Genomic DNA, 16,897 nt, shown 5'->3' on the forward strand with positions numbered 1-16,897 from the left:
TTCCTTTTTTCTTGATTTCTGTTAGCACCACAATCCTCTTCATGATTCTGACACTGAAGTTGTGGGGCCTCCCCTTCCTTCACACATTCAAGATGTTGGTCTTTTCTCCACAATATATTAAAATAATCCCTTTGTCTGTCCTTGACACTAAAACACTTGCCAATGTCTTGCTTAGCTTCTGCCTTTGCTTACAACTTCCTCTCTTATGCCCATCCTGATTCCTGTGGTACTCAACTCCAGTCTATCCAGAACATCTAAAATCTTCTTTTTTGCCTGTCCCTTCTGCCGCATCACTCTCCTCCTCAAGTCTCTATGTGAACGTCAAAATTCTCATCCCCTTCTTGAAGGGACTGCATCATTCTGCCCATGCCAACATCTCTCTTCTCAATTCTTGCTACTCCTCTCCTTTGCCCTCTTGCTGTAATAAAGGACCCCTAACCACTCTGTTTCATGCCCCCTTCTTGCTTGGAATGACCTCTCCAGCCCTGTGCATCAAGCATCCTTCTTTCTTCAGATTCAAACACTGAAGCTGCAGAAAGGTGCCTTGACTCAGCGCCCCTGAGTTTTCCAAAGCATCTTTGTGTCTGATCTTTGTCTGTTTTGATTGCAAGTTCCTTCAAAAAGGGATCCAATTTTCCTTTGTGTCTTGTGTAGCTCTGAGCAAATTATTGGTACATCATAAAGAATAATAAAGTATTATCTGAGAATGGAAGTGGGGTTGAAAGAGATGATTTGTGTGTACTCTTAAGTAGTGCTTATTACCATGGCAACTAGACACATGGAATGCAAAAAACATTAAACCCAGTCAGATTTTGTACAAAATAAATAAGCCTTAGGTGGCATGAAGCACACTGGACTCTGGTGCTGACAAACCACCGTGAAGCATGACTTCCAAAAGTGAAGGCCTTCAACTGACACTCCTTCCATGATCCTTGAGGGAGCTAGAGGCCAGCAGGCCATAGTTACAAACTGAAATCCAGAGATGAACTTCCAGAGGTGAACTGGAGTGGGGAATGGTTTGAATCTAGTAGTCTGGTTAAGGACTATGTCCAGGTTTGCTAGGGACTGTAGTTTCACAATCCTTTATTGCATATATCGGCATACACAGTACACTGCTTAAAGGGACATACACTAATCTGTATACGCTTACAGAAACTATCTGTAAGAAAAAACAGTATTGCCTACCGATGGACATCCATTGCTGGAGATTTCTTCCAAAACAGTCATTCTCTTCATATTCAAGTGGAACAGCCTAGTTTTACTTCCTTTTGACATCATTTTTATAATAGAGCAGTGGTCTTGAGTGCTAATGAGACAGTATTTTATCTGCCCTTAGATGCCTAGGTGCTATTTCCCCTCTATAACGTATTCTGAAGCTGTCTGATACAGCCAAGGCGCTGAGCACTTCAGACAATGGAAGGTGAGAGTGCTCAGGTTCTGCTAGAGTGGAGTCAGAACATACAAAATCCAATCCTTAATATAAAACATACATTCTTTCAGGTACTCTACCATATGAGTTCTCAATTCTTTAGTGATTAGTCATATGTCTGCAATTGATTGTATGTCTGACTTGCCTGAGCCAGTATTGAAAGTGAACCCAGAGCAGTACTCCATTTAGTCTTGGGTTTCAAACTTATGCTACCTTAGAGACTAACCAATTTATTTGAGCATGAGCTTTCGTGAGCTACAGCTCACTTCATCGGATGAAGTGAGCTGTAGCTCACGAAAGCTCATGCTCAAATAAATTGGTTAGTCTCTAAGGTGCCACAACTACTCCTTTTCTTTTTGTGAATACAGACTAACACGGCTGTTACTCTGAAACTTATGCTATGGCAAAAATTTGTTTAAAAAGAAATAAACTTGACTCTATATACATTTTTTTAAATACAAGGTTCTGAACCATTACAGATCACGTTACATAAGTAGTCCGAAGTGTAAAAAGAATAAAAATAATGGATATTTTTGTAATCCCTTTCCTTGTTTTTCATAGGTAAAGGTGAAAAAGAAGAAGATTGAAAACTGTCCTGGAAAATAACTAAGTGCAGTAAAGAAGAGTTAGTGAAAAAGTGAATGTAAGTATTTCAGTTTTTCACAAATAAAGCAGTTTATAACTGCTAGTGCTGTGTGATCAGTAACCATATAAATGATTCAGTAAACCAGCAGATGATGCCAAAACGAAGACCTAATTTTGAAATCCAAGTATTTTTAATATTCCTATGGAACTTGGGACTAATTTTGAGCACATCAAGAATGCTCAGTCAGGACTCATGTGTTTTTTATTAATTGTAAAAAGACAAACTTTAAAAAAATATATCTGTACATTTGTAGCCAGTACTTGACTTAAACTGTTACCATGGTCTTGTCAGTGTTGTTAGCTATCCATATGTCTGCTTGAAACGAAAAGGCAACTTTGGGCTGTCTGTAAATGCCAATTTTAAACAATCTGTTTAAACACCAGTTGGGATCCCTAAGTCCTGTACTGTAGACATATTTTCCATTTCAAATGGGATTTAGGTTTACTTTGTATAATACAGTCCCATATGTAGTATCTATAGCGTGTATTTTTGCACTGAAGATTTGGATTTATAATACAAACTTCAGTGCAGTGTTTTTCTTTTTTACTGTAAGTAGTGTTTTCAATTCCTGAAGTTTCAGTCTGAGAGCATTACTGCCCTCTGGAAGTAACTTTTTCAAATCTAGAGGCAATTGTTTTCTAACAGTAAGCTAAGAACTCCAGTTAAATCCTTTTAAAAAATGTTATTACATCACCATCAGTGTATAACCCATTATCATATTTCATAACTGTTACAGTTTTATTGCAACCTCTATTGAAAGCATATACCATATTTTACTTCTCCTTGGTCTAGGAGTGTTTGATAATATTGTTACATACCTTACCTATATAGTAGCTATGATACCTTTTAATAGGTAGAATTAGAACGCATTATCTGTGTGTCATAGACTCTCTGCTGCTAACGGAAGTTCTCCTTTAGCTCAAGTGTGTTTTTGGAACAGAAAGATTTTTTGGAACAGAAAGATCTGAGTGAGTTGTAGCCTTGCTGTCACCGTGGGAGGTTCTGCGTGGTTATAATGATAGTGATAACCATGCTGCCACAGATTTCTTCCAGTCTTTTTAATTTGCTACGTTTTCCCAACAATCTCACCTCCTGTTTCCCATGGCTGCAAGTTTCTGTGAACTTGTAAAATTACTAGCCAGTCAGTAGTCCAAAAACCATCAGCCATCTATAAGAGGGCAACCTTGGCAAACCTATGGGATTATTTTGTCTAGAAGTTATTGGGATCTACTTAAATTGAGATTCATCAGCAACATATATAAGCCAAAGGTTCATTGATCATGTCTGCACTGAACGAATGTCCATACAGCGCTAACTGGTGCCTGCTCTGCACATTGTCAGTGTAAGCTTCACTAGAGAAGTTGATGGTTGCAGGATCAGAGCTTAAAATGCAGTGAAGTTAAACCTGGAAGGATTTCCAAGGAGCTATCACCGGTTGTTCAAGTCCTGAAGGTCTGGGGCTGATGTCCCTAAGGCATTACAATGACCCTGATTCAGCCAGTGATACTTTTTGAGAATCTAAGGATGTTTGAGTTGTGTGTAGACTCTGCTCTCATGACTCACCGTCTAAATCCCACAGTGATACGTGCCTTAGAAACACCAAAGCAAGACATATTTGATGAACATGTGGCAATAACTATACATTCAAACTTCCTGAAGTCTCTGGGCGGGGGGCATGGGGAAGGGGGGAGCACACTTGTATAGCAGTTGAACCATCATGTTTGCGTTATGGTTGACTGAGCTGTTTTTCATGTCAGTCTCATCACTTAGTGCCCCATTTCACATTGTTTATTTCCTTCTGTTTTCTCATGCCTATGCAGTAAGCACAATCTTTTAAAGAAATAAACATGCAGCAGGGTACAGAGCCATTTAGTATAGGGTTTTAATTTCAAATCACTTAAAAGTTAAAAATTGCCCTTCAAAATATATAAAACCTCATGTTTAGGAAATGAGTCATTTTATTCACACATCGAAACTCAGAGTATACAGCAAGCCGCTTTAAATTGATGGTTACCATGTTGGCCAAATCTCTTGCTGTATATGTTCCTCTGTCAATTTCAATAGAAAAACATGCCAGTTAGTTAAATTAGTGTCAACATTTTTATCCATTGTGGCAGAATTAATGTGATCTCCAATACGTGTTTTTTCATCTGTTTTAACTGTATGAACATACAGATTAAAGCTCTGAGTGGAAACTTCATTTCTAATTTATGTACGTGCCTTTGTACCAGTAATGCATTACAATTAGAAGCATATCTTCCTAAATTTTGAATTCTTTGTCAGATACTAATCCCGCAGTGTCTAAGAGATTGGGATAGCACTGGATTAGCAGATATATGGAGTGGGACAATGCCTCTTTATAGCCACTATTTTTAAAAGACTTAATTATTTTGTATTACCATAGCACCTAGGGGCCCCAAGCAAAATCAGTGTTTTATTGTGCTAGGTGCTGTCCATACACAGAGAGACTGGAGAGCTTGCAATCTGTATGGACAAAACAGAGTGGGAGTAGAAACAATGACACAGAGAGGTCACATGCAGAACCAGGAAAAGGATCCTAAGAACCTGTCAGGTTCCCCTTCCACTAGGCCACTCTGCCGCTTGTCACCTTTTCTAATGCAGAGAACACCCAGAATAGATTTGTGCAATAAAAATTATTTTTTTGTTTTGACAAAGAAATGTGGGAAAATTATATGAAACACGTTAAGATCGAAGCATGTTATATTAATTTGTCATTGCAGTTGAATGGTTTTGTTACTCAGTTACTTTTAAAACTGATAGAGTAGAATAAACCTCCAAAAATACTTTGTAAGCACTTTCAGCTTGTGCTTCCAAATGCTTATTAGTCAAACTGGAACCAAAAGGTGGGTGACATTTTGCTTTACTGCTTTCCCCTCACAGCTGAGTTAAATGGTGGAAGGAAGAGAGGGGAGGAAGGGCAACAGTAGTAAAACTAGGTTGTTTGGGGAGAGATGGAAAGACAGAAGGGGACAGGAAGGTGGTAATTGCACTGGGACATGCTAATTATGCAGAGTGAAGGGGGTTGTCAATGTGGGAGGATGGAATGGGACAGTGCCCATGGGGCTGCGGAAGCAGAAAGCATGCAAGGAGCCAAAAGATCACAGACTGACTAGGTTTAAATCTTGTGTTTGGGGGGGGGAGAGACACGCAAAATGAGACACTTGAATTGGATTCTTCTTGTATATTTATCATAATCTGAGGTTGGCAGGACAAATACTTAATGTATTCCTTTTTCCTAATTGCTCCCAAACAGATCATTATTAAATAAACACACCCATAAAGAGCCTGGTTAGAACACCAGTATTTCGACAGTCCTTTTTTTCTCATGTTTGCACACAATGCCCAACTCGCTAGGGGCCAGACCCTTATTGGGAGCTATGGGCAGTACTATAGTAATTAGACCATAAGAATACAGTAGAACCTTAGATTTACGAACACCAGAGTTATGAACTGACCAGTCAACCACACACCTCATTTGGAACTGGAAGTATGCAATCAGGCAGCAGAGACACCCCCCTCTCCCCTAAAAGGCAAATACTGCTCAGTACTATACTGTTTTAAACGTAAACTACTAAAAAGGGGGGAAAGTTTAACAAAAAAAAATTGATAAGGTAAGAACTGTTTCTGTGCTTGTTTCATTTAAATTAAGATGGTTAAAAGCACCATTTTTCTTCACAGTAAAGTTTCAAAGCTGTACTAAATCAATGTTCAGTTGTAAACTTTTGAAAGAACCATAATGTTTTGTTCAGAATTACAACATTTCAGAGTTATGAACAACCTCCATTCCCAAGATGTTCGTAACTCTGAGGTTCTGCTGTACGTCTGTATTGCAGCTGGGAGTGAGCCTCCCTGCCTGGGTAGACAGACTTCCACTAGTGGGGCTCAAGTTCGCATGCTAATGTGGATGTTGTGACTTGGGCGGCCCATAAGCTTAGGGGGTCTGTGCATTAAATGAGACAGGGATCCAGTGGAAAAAATAGTAGAGGATCATGTAATTAACAACTGTATCATAATGCTTATGCACTCAGATTCCAGAACACTTTTTCCTTTTTTATATTTTAAGGAATACATTTGTCTTTCTTGAGATGTTAAAGATCTGCACATTAATCTTTTATTTTCTGGTATTCCTGCCAAATAACCAAGTATTTAATTTGTACAATTTAATATCTAATATCAAGGAGACAGTAATGTGAATTCTTAGCATTATAGGAGAACTGTGGCATCAAGTTCAACTTCAAAATATCAGCCTGCCAGAATGCTTAATAACATTTTGATCTTCAAGAGTGGTCTCACAATATTAGCTAATCCTCACAGAACACCTGTCAGGTAAGTATTATTTATAGATGAGGAAACTGAAGCAGTGTTTAAAGCCAGCATTTTCAAAGTTGGGTGCTGAAGATTTAGACGCCTAACTAACTAGCCTGATTGTCAGAGGGGATGGACACACTTAGCTGTCGTAGACTTCAATTGGCGCTTCAAGTGTTTGCACTCCTGAAATTCAGGCTGGTTATTTTGATGCCTCAACATGAATTTAGGCTCTAAATCTGAGGCCCCAAGGTTTGGGAGTGTTGACCAAAGTGAGTGGCCTGGCCAAAGAGAGGGCCTGTTAGATCCAAAACTGCAGTTCAGGAGTTCTTGGTTCCCAGGAGCTCAAGGCCTTGGGCCTGCACCCCTTTTCATAGCATCAGGCAAAGAATTCTTGTTGGAGCAGCAAAAGTAATGAGGAATGTGCACAAAATAGGCAAGTCTGGGAGGGTCTTCCTTTGAAGATTTTATTGAGCAGGGGTTGTGTGAGGGCTGTGTAAAGAGGGAAAGGTGCTTGAATTTGGAAGGCAAATATAATGACAGTTAATTTATCCACCTTCCACTGTTAATTTCATTAAAAATGTGAGTTTGTAATACCAATAAAATAAAAACCAGCAGGATCTTATTAAAGGGGAAAAGGCAAAATGCCACATTTATTGTGAATACAGAAAGAATCATAGTAAGCAGTTAGTTAATAGCTATAACATTCCATTCAATTTCATATTTATTCACACATTCATTCATACACACACACACAGGTTCTGCAAGAGTTGCTCATGCCAAGCCACTGGCCAGGTGGCCTGGACATGAGGAGGGAGCAGGGCCTTGTCAGATGCTCATCTGACGCTCCTGGAAGTTGGTTTGCAGAATCAGACCCCAAAGTTCTCACTTTCTAGAGTCCATTTTTATAGGAATTTCTTCCTATGCCAGTCTATGGGAATTGCTTCATCATGCTGTTGCTGAATCAATCAGCAGATGGCACATTCCTGACGGCTCCGTGCTGCCAGATGTTATCTTGTTCTTTGGTTCTCCTATTCTTGAGGCTGTTGGGTGGATTCCAGTCTGCCCTCCGGAGGACCTCTGGTTATTTCCACTTGATGCCTTCTTCAGCCAATGGACACTGCATTCTTAGGCTGGCACCTCCCTGATCATTCAGTTATTATCCACACCAAGCATCCATCCACATACATCCTCTATCTCTATTTTAATCACAATTGTTAATACAACAAAATGAATACAACAAAAGGGCGGGGAGTCTCTGGGTGCTGTTTCTGTTACAGAGTATTGCTTTGAGTCTCTCTCTGTGTGAGTAGTTGTTGTTACAAAGAATTGCTTTGAGAACATATTCTGTCTTAAAATGTAGTAACACAATTAGCAGCTTGCAAGTTTCACACACAGAGGGAGAGAAACAGTACCAAAAACCAAGAGACCTCTTAATTAGTAATACCCTGGAATTTAAACTATGGGGAATCAAACTCATTTGTGATTTTAATACAGAACTTCTTTAATATGATCCAAAAAGTTACCTTGTTATTTCTGACGTACTTTCTGCTCCTCTTTCCCCGTTCTGTTACACAGTTAGCACAGTGGCATAATTGGGCTGGAGAACAAATTTGCCATGCTGTTTGGCCATAACAAAAAAAAGAGCATTGGGATATTAAATGAGCAATGTGTCCCATTCAGCATGCCATTTAATGTATTGCTAAGCACAATTTTAGTTAAAATGTGGAATTTATTTTCAAGTGCATTGTTATGTTATGTAAACGGTTATTAGATACCTGTTTGCGTTCTGAAATTCCGTGTATTATACAGCACCTTTGTACTGGTGAGTGACACACTGAGCTTACAGTACTACACCATTCCCTTCTCACTATTGCAGAGCAGGTGGGAAACTAAACAAAACTGCAGCAAAAGGCTTGTGGCTGATAGGGATTGTTACATAGGGGAGGGAAAAACCTAGAGTACAAAGAAAGGGTCTCAGCTGATTGAACAGCACAGAGCAGGCACATACAGCGGAAGTAATACTCGGCATTGTCTGGATTTCAAATTCAGAGAACTTCATTGCTGCTTTGGCCCTACTTGGAGTGAATAAATGCTACTGCCAGGAACAAAGCCCAAAACAGAGGGGGAGAAAAGGATTAAAAAGGAGAAAGTGATGACTCACACCCCCATCTCAATCCCCATTAAGAGCACTCAGCTCTCCCCCACCAACGGCCATGTGTTCTGTTTTTATAAATAACTAAGCATTTGAAATGTTCAGCGTAGGCTGGGTATGCACTGATACCGTATTAGAAGAATTCAGGCATCTACAGAGAAATGCTAAAGCAAAATTAAACTCCAGTTTATTTTTGGACTGGATTGTGTCATCCTGTCAGGATATTTGGAGAGGAACAAAGCAAAACTAAGCCTCCCTAGCGTTCAAGGGACCAGCTAGAAACCTGTGGTCACACCAGAATGGAATTTAAGCTCAGTCACGTAGGTTACTATTTTAAAGCTGAACCACAGCTTTTCTGGTTCTCATTTTGTTGTGGCTTCACTGAACAATTTCTGTCTAATGCACCACATACTTCCTTTTCCCCTTAAATGTGAGGGAATAAAAATCCGCTATCTTTATCAGCCACAAAGTAATCTGTAGATCTGTAGACAACATGAAAGAGATCGTACTAACACCACGTTTCCGATTGGCTACTGATGTCTACTGAATATTAAAAAAAAAAAAAGAGAGAGAGAGAGAGAGCTTAAAAACCAGTACAGTATGTAGCTAAGCAGCCTTTAAAGAGTCCATCTGTGAAAAATAGTTGATGACATTGATTCTAGATCCTCAAAATATATCTTCAAAAAAGCCCTAATTTATAGATGTCTTTGAAAGGTTGGGATTTTCAGGTTACAATGCAAATTTGCGAAATCTAGGCTCCCTAAGTCAAGTCCCACTGCATTTGTCTGGTGTTTTTTTTTCTGGATTGAAAGACCACACTCCTATTTAATAACTGATACCTGTTTAGATGTGTCTCACATACCTAAGCTACTTAGTATTCTGATTAAATCTCCATGCAGCTTCCTTCTAAGATGTTCCACAGTTTTTTCTTTTCTCCACCTATTTTTAACTATTGGACAAAGATAACACTCCCTTATGACCATTGGTGCTTGGGTCAGAGTGAAACCAAATCTTTTTGCTTCAGATAAGTAAACACCACTGGTGTGAGCAAGCACTGATATGGGCACCAATCTTCTTTTCTTGCTTAAGGAAACTGCTGTCTACAACATTCATCTGACTGGTGTAGAGGAAGTTTGTGAGCATGCAGTGCCTGCTGTGATTGTAGAATTATTTATGGATAATTTAAAGGCATCCCATTGTTGTTGGGTGTAATTCACCCTTCCTTCCCCCCCGCCGCCCACAGAACCCCACACATTTAACTTTGTGCGGGGATCTCTGTAGTTGCTGATGTGGCAATGTGTAGACCCTTTTCTGTGCACCCTGCCTCCCTTTCTGCCCACCCCATGACTTTCTCTTCCAGCCCATAGACTGAAATAATGACCACTGCTACTCTGCAACCCCCTATATGGGGCTTTCAGACACTGCGTCTATATAATCACATAGACAAAATTCCAAATCCTCATACCCCAGTCTATTTTGGTTTGGTGGAGAAACTGCTTCTGGTACGAAGGAGTTATGGCAAGCATTTAAACTTGGCAGTTTCAGTGCTATAGAGGGTCTTGTGTGGGCCTTCTGGAACATCAGAGTATTTCATAATTTTGTTTTACGACCGTGATTTAAGCAATTGTTTGATATGAACAGATGTGAACTGAAACATTGTAATTATAAATCAAAACAGCTTACATTTTCATGTCAATTTGTTTTCAATATACTTCCTCCACCGCTCTCCACCTCTACCACCACTACTTTTGTGCTAACGAACGTGAAAAAATGCCCTGGGCTCTCGGGATTTTTATGCTGTTCGTATGAATATATTTGTAAAAGCCAATGATTTTCTTTTCTCCACTTGCAGACTGTAAATTAGTATTTATGAATTGTGAAATATATGAACATTAGTTCAGTTTATATTTAATAATGAAAATCCTCACTTATTAGGGCAGAAATAGGGATTAAATAATATTTGTCTCCTTCGTAATTTTATGCCAAACTCAATGTAAGTACTAGTCAAGTAAATCATTTAATGTTGACCTTAAGTGTGTTCATAAAAAAGATCCTGTTTGAATTTAGATACTACTTTGTACATTAATGTTTTTTATATTTGACTTTTCTGTTACTATAACCTTTAATTTGACTTTGCAACGTATGATAAATTAATGACCCCAAAAGAGGAAGTAAGATCTAGATTTAAATACCAACCTTTTTATTAGAGGTCAGCCTCTAAAAAGGTTTTTTTGGTTAAGTTATTTTAAAATGATACATAGTATATAAGCTGGTTTACATTTGGTTGCTTTACACAGAATGACATGAGTTCCATTTGTGGCTAGCTCAAATGAACAAAGAGCAGAATCTCAGTCTGTAGGAACTTTTGAGTTGGGAGTTACGATGTTACACAATGTGTATGAAATAAACAGTATTTTTTAAAATGTCTAGAAATATCCAGACAATTGTTTGAAAAATATGATAGATGATCACATGTGAGAACTGGGTAAAACTAACTTTTGTTTTCAAAGTATGCTGGTTTTAGTTAGTTTGTTTTTTCAACATGAGGAAGGAGGGCTTTCTACATAGGAGAAGCTTGAAGGAATGAATAGAGTTGGGGCCATGGCTGATTATCTTAGACTGGTGATCACCTTAGGTTTCTTTCTGAAAGAAGTTTTCTGAGTGGAAATGTGCTCACAAATTATGCACCTGTCACCATGATCGCTTAAGTGCTGGACAACAATTACAGTAGAATTTAGCATGCCTATGGGGGGGATATATTCTGACTCTTTGCTCTCTTCCTTTTTCTTCTCCTCCCCCTTTTTTGAGGTGGTTCATTCTTTTATGACTGTCTTCTACTCTCTCCAAACTCCTGTGGTGGAGTACTCCTATGAGGGCAAGGAAGGGAAAGGCCATTTCTACCGAAGGCCTTATTGAGGAAACAGGGCTGAGGTTTAGACTTGAATGTAGTCTTCATGTTTGGGGCCCACTACTAAGAAAGCTGTGTCCTATGTGCCTTAAATCTTGTCTAGGACAGGTAGTCTCTGAGGGTATGTCTACACTGCATCTGGAAGTCAGCCTTCCAGCCTGGGGAGACAGATGCATTCTAGCAGGGCTCAAGCTTGTGCACTAAAATAGAAGTAGACTACTCTTCTCTCACAACTAGAGCTGCAACATCTACATTGCTATTTTTAATGTGCTAACGTGAGCCCAGTTACCCCGAGTCTGTCTACCTGGCGTGGGAGGCCTCCTGCCAGCTGCAGTTTAAACATACCCCAAGCGCCTTGTTCTGTCCCATTAAGGGCATTGTAGATTAGGACTGAGTATGAAATTCAGTCTGTAAATAGAGAGCCAGTGAAGTTTGTAGAGCACTGATGTCATGTGTTCACATCTGCTTTTGTTGGACATTAAGTGTGCTACCAGGGTGGATTGATTTTAAATCAACAATTTTAATCATGATTTAAATCAGCAAGCAGGAAACCTTGATTTAAATGAGCAACTTTAATGGAGTTTTCCATTTGTACTTCTACTTTTTCGATATTTTCCTAAAGATTGATTTTTGTTGGTCGGTAACCATTAAAGCATGTTGATTTGCAACGAAACATAACTAACTGTGGTGCTTTTTTGCTAGCCAAGAGAGTACATTGTATCTATACATATTTATTAAAGCAGTTATGTAGCTTAACTAACACTTATTCCAATTTAATTTTTACATTTTTATTATGTTAGAAAATGTTGAATAATGCATGTCTTGTTTGTTAGATTAATTTTTTACTTGTGATTGGTGTCAGGCTCTGTTTGAATGGAAATTTAAATTCAATTAAGAATGCACAAAAATAGCTTTTTTTTATTTAATAAAAAAAAACTACCTTGTGCTGTATACAAATTTTTTTTTCTCATCTAAACATGTTTTTCATTTAAACTCTTTTATTAAACAATGCAAGTATTACTGCAGTTAGTGAATTAAAGTGATTGTTTCTGCTAATCATGTGCTTCAGGATTTTAGAACTAGTAGGTCTCATCTCTTACATCTAGTTTTTATTCATAGATTGGAAGAGACCAAGCTTTCCTGCTTTCAACTTCTGATTGGTTTTTAACTTTGAATGAAGTAGTCATTGAGCTCAACTAGATGAATAAACTGAAATGAAGAAAAAATTCTCTCTTCACCTGCAGAATAGGCTTCTGCTCTCAAAAGCTGGTTTAGCACTTTAAAAAACAATTAGCTTGGTTCCAAATGATTAGCAAGTGACTTCCCTTAGTTTATTGGTTTGACTTTCCGTAAAGTTTTCCAGGAAATATGTACTGCTTCAATATTATTTCTGGTATTTAATTAAAATGATTTTAATATATTATAATAAATATAGGGCTTAACAAAGGTTGTCAATTTAGAATTTAATTTTAAATGTTTGTTTTTAAAAGAACCTGTATTTAATTTAAATTTTTTAAAAACTTTGATTTTTGTCCACCCCTTGTGCTGCAGCTGCATGCTGCATCAATTGCAGTTTTATAGTTGCATTTGTATTCATACCCTGATGATTCATAATGGCAAATTCCTAATATTAGAGGAAGGGATGGAGAACCTTGATTAAACAAAGTTGGTAAACGTTGTTCCTCACCACTGATGCAGTTGTGTCTAGCTATCTTATCTTAATGAGTAGGTCATATGCCCTCAAATTTAAATATTTTCATTGTAGTAAACAGCACTGTTTAATATAGTTAATGGCAAGAAGAAGAAATCATAAAAATCCTTTCTAGAAAGCATTAGCTAGGATGCTTGATACAAAGATTGGGAGAAACTCATAGACCTTAAGGTCAGATGGGACCATCATGATCATCTAGTCTGACCTCCTGCACATTGCAGGCCACAGAACCTCACCCACCCACTCCTGTAATAGACCCCTAACCTCTGGCTGAGTTACTAAAGTCCTCAAATAGTGATTTAAAGACTTCAAGTTACGGAGAATCCACCATTTACACTAGAAACTGTCTGGGCTTGATTGACTCTCTGCTCTGCACTGGCTTCCACTTCGTCACAGAGCCTCTGAAGGTAGAAAGACAGCCAGTGGGAATCTGCACTGGAACAAAGCAATTCAAACTTTGCCTCAGGGACCTACAGCAGGCCAAAGCTAACTAGTGAAGGTGTAGGGTCAGAGCAGCCAAGGGGTGTGCTGATTGATGCCTTCGTGGGCAGTTCGCAGTCCTTGTCCCAGCTGATTCAAATCAGGCCCAGTGTATTTAAACTTACCCTTGAACTGACGAAATATTAGCTGGTGTAATTGTGACAGATGGCCCACCTCTGTTTGCATGATAAAGTATTACCAAAGAAGTTCCATATGAAGTAGTTAACCCTACAAAGGAGAAGTTAAAGGATACATGTATAAGGAGAAATGGACCATCCATGGAGACCCTAAAAGCCCCCCTAGATACACTAATGGAAATCTATACTTGAAAGGGTGCCAAGTACCAAGAAGGAGAAAACAAGTAGCTGGCATAAACTGGGAGTTAAAGACTAACACTTTGTAGAGTATTTCCTAATGTCCATGTATGTATGTGACATGATTAAAAAGAAACAAATGTCCTGAAACAAATGTCCTAAACCAAATGTATTGTCTCACTGTTGTAAGTGAATATGGAAGCAAGAAAATAACCATCCTATGCAGAGGTAGCCATCTCCCCATGAAAAGGAGGAGAGCATATAATGGATGGAAATGGGGCACGTAGGTGTTTTCTCTGACAAGTGTGAGAGACCGCACTTCTGCTCTAAGTTCAGGTAACCTCATATTCTATAACTTTAATTGTAGCATCATTCTAGCTATGTTGAATGGAGGTGTTTAAGTATATTTATTTTATCATTTGCTCTCATTCTGGTAAAATCACATATAAAACCAGTTTGTTTTAAGAAGAATTAAAATGTGTACCTGTGCTGGGTCGGCAAGTTGCTGCCTGACTCACTTGAAGAAACAAAACTCTGACATTGTGGGAAGGTAATTCAGCCTAGGTATGTGGCAGGTTGTGGCATTCCTCTGGAGACTACAAAACAGCTGGGAAAAGCAACTGGTCACAGAGAGGGCTCAGGAACTACAGGGGCACAAGTGATTGTTACCATATCTTATTATACATTTCTTTTTTTAGCTTTGATGAACGGTTTGTTGAAAAGACACTTGTAACCTTATTCCGCCAAGTTTTTTTCCTGTTTTGTTTTTTTTTTAACTACAGTTTTTAAATTTCACTATGTATTAACTTCTTTGCCAAGGAAGGTAGTCTGATAGCCTGCGTGGTTAGTGCTCACACTTCCCAGCACTGAAGTTTGCAGTTTATATTTATAATACTGTTGCATATGAGCAGTGTGCTGTGTTGTGATCGTGGACCCGGGAAGAATATGGAGAGTAGAATCTTTGCTTAAGGCTGTGTCCTTGGGGTACACATAGAATCATAGAATATCAGGGTAGGAAGGGACCTCAGGAGGTCATCTAGTGCAACCCCCTGCTCAAAGCAGGACCAATCCCCAATTAAATCATCCCAGCCAGGGCTTTGTCAAGCCTGACCTTAAAAACTTCTAAGGAAGGAGATTCTACCACCTCCCTAGGTAACGCATTCCAGTGTTTCACCACCCTCCTAGTGAAAAAGTTTTCCCTAATATCCAACCTAAACCTCCCCCACTGCAACTTGAGACCATTACTCCTTGTCCTGTCATCTTCTACCACTGAGAATAGTCTAGAACCATCCTCCATACAAGATCACGGAGCTGTTAGACGGCAGTTGTTAGACTTCTCTAAGATCTTCAATTTTGCTTCATATCATTCTCCTGCACTGGGAAATGCCTAAGCTTTTAAGAGGTGTAAATCCATCCAAATTGTAGTCATAAGTGCAAATTTTATTAAAATTGTTTCTCTGTCAGTGTATGAGGGTTCTCTGTAAATTGGATTACCAAATAATTTTGTACCAGACAATCCTGTTTACATTATGAGTGAAAGATTATTTTACATATCTGAATAAAGAGTAAAGTGAGCTATTATATGCAGTTGCCAGGAATGATCAGAAATTTTCTGGCTTGTGCTTCTTAGTTGGAGAGCTGCCTGTTATCCTTCCTTTTTATTCTTCATAAATAAAATACCTTCCTTGAAGGGATCAAGATTCAAGAGGGTAAATGCCATATTATTTTTCCTATCACAATCAATTATTTTTATAGGGCTCTCATAAAAGACCAAAATGGCAATACATACAGGTGCCAAACCAGAAAGGATTAAAATGGAGTCAAGAGCGGTGGTGCCATAGAACTGAAGCACTCTTGTTCTGGAGTAAACAGGTTGTAAAAATCTTGTGGTGCACATGCACAACACGTGGAGAGGTTGCCCATATCTCTAGGGAGCTCTGTTTAAAGAGCAATGGAATGTTATGGCCCATATAGAGTAACCAGCTCAGCCAACCTGGCCTGCTAACTCACTCAGTGGCATTAATGGGCCTTATGGACAGCGGTAGCAGAAAGAGATTGATCTGGCAGGGAAAGCTGCCTTTTAGCATAATGAAAGAAGACATTACTGTGTGCCATTGCTTACAGGATGTAATAGGAGTAAGGAAATCTATCAGCAACGGTTGGGAAGTACAATTGCCCCAGTCCAGCTCTTTGGTCAGGTGGCTGTCTAGGAGATAGACCAAATTCAAACCATGGTTAAAACTGGCTCAAGACTGACAATAGCGTCTTTCAGAGCATTGGGAAAGAGAACTAGTGATCAATTTTAAAATGTATATTATTTAAATTAAAGAACGTGCTATCTATGAAAATATAATGGTGTTTAGGAGCAGTCAATACCTGGAGGTACAGGGTAATCTTTCGTTGATCTTGGAGAGGGAAAATGAGAGATTAGCAGAGACCTGAAATGAACAAAGGGAGGACTCGTGTCTTCTCTAGATTCAGTAGCTTATGCATCCAAGAGTGTGATTTTCAAAGACACCCCTACTGAGAGAGAGCAGCTTAGCAGGCAAGGTTGAGAGAGTCTATTACAAAGTTTTCATAGGTTTGGAACAATGGTATTCTAAAGAACAGATCACCCAGAGAACATAAAGGAAGCTTCTCAAAGGTCTATGAATCTGCATCTCAAATGTGTCTGAAAACCCTGGGAGACCAGTTTACACTGTTACAAGCACCTCAGCACAGAATACTAGCTATACTGTTAAGCAGTATGTAGAGATATATTTAACAAATACTTTCTTGGTAAGCAACACGTTTGTGGTACAGCAGTGATGGTGGACTGATGAAACCCATTGTTCACAAGTTGCTAAAGGCCATTGTAAAGGCTATAAATGAAGTAAAATTTACACTAAGGTAGCTTCTCCTTCCCTGCCTCTTCATTTTTCATTGTTA

At 38.8% G+C, this 16,897-nt stretch overlaps 1 protein-coding gene across 3 annotated transcripts in view; it reads left to right on the forward strand.

Annotated features, from left to right (window-relative positions):
* PLXNB2 (plexin B2) overlaps positions 1–16,897 on the forward strand; it is a 331,712-nt gene that overhangs the window by 182,524 nt on the left and 132,291 nt on the right. For 2 of the 3 annotated variants that reach the window (XM_043550501.1, XM_037889000.2), the window contains one exon: positions 1,991–2,072. In XM_043550501.1, the coding sequence (XP_043406436.1) occupies positions 2,071–2,072 (2 nt within the window). In that variant the 5' untranslated portion in view covers positions 1,991–2,070. Of the gene's footprint in view, positions 1–1,988; positions 2,073–16,897 lie in introns of those variants that run through there. The other variant, XM_043550504.1, reaches the window with a different exon arrangement.

Source organism: Chelonia mydas, chromosome 1 (assembly GCF_015237465.2).
Source record: "Chelonia mydas isolate rCheMyd1 chromosome 1, rCheMyd1.pri.v2, whole genome shotgun sequence".
NCBI classification, from domain to species: Eukaryota; Metazoa; Chordata; order Testudines; family Cheloniidae; genus Chelonia; species Chelonia mydas.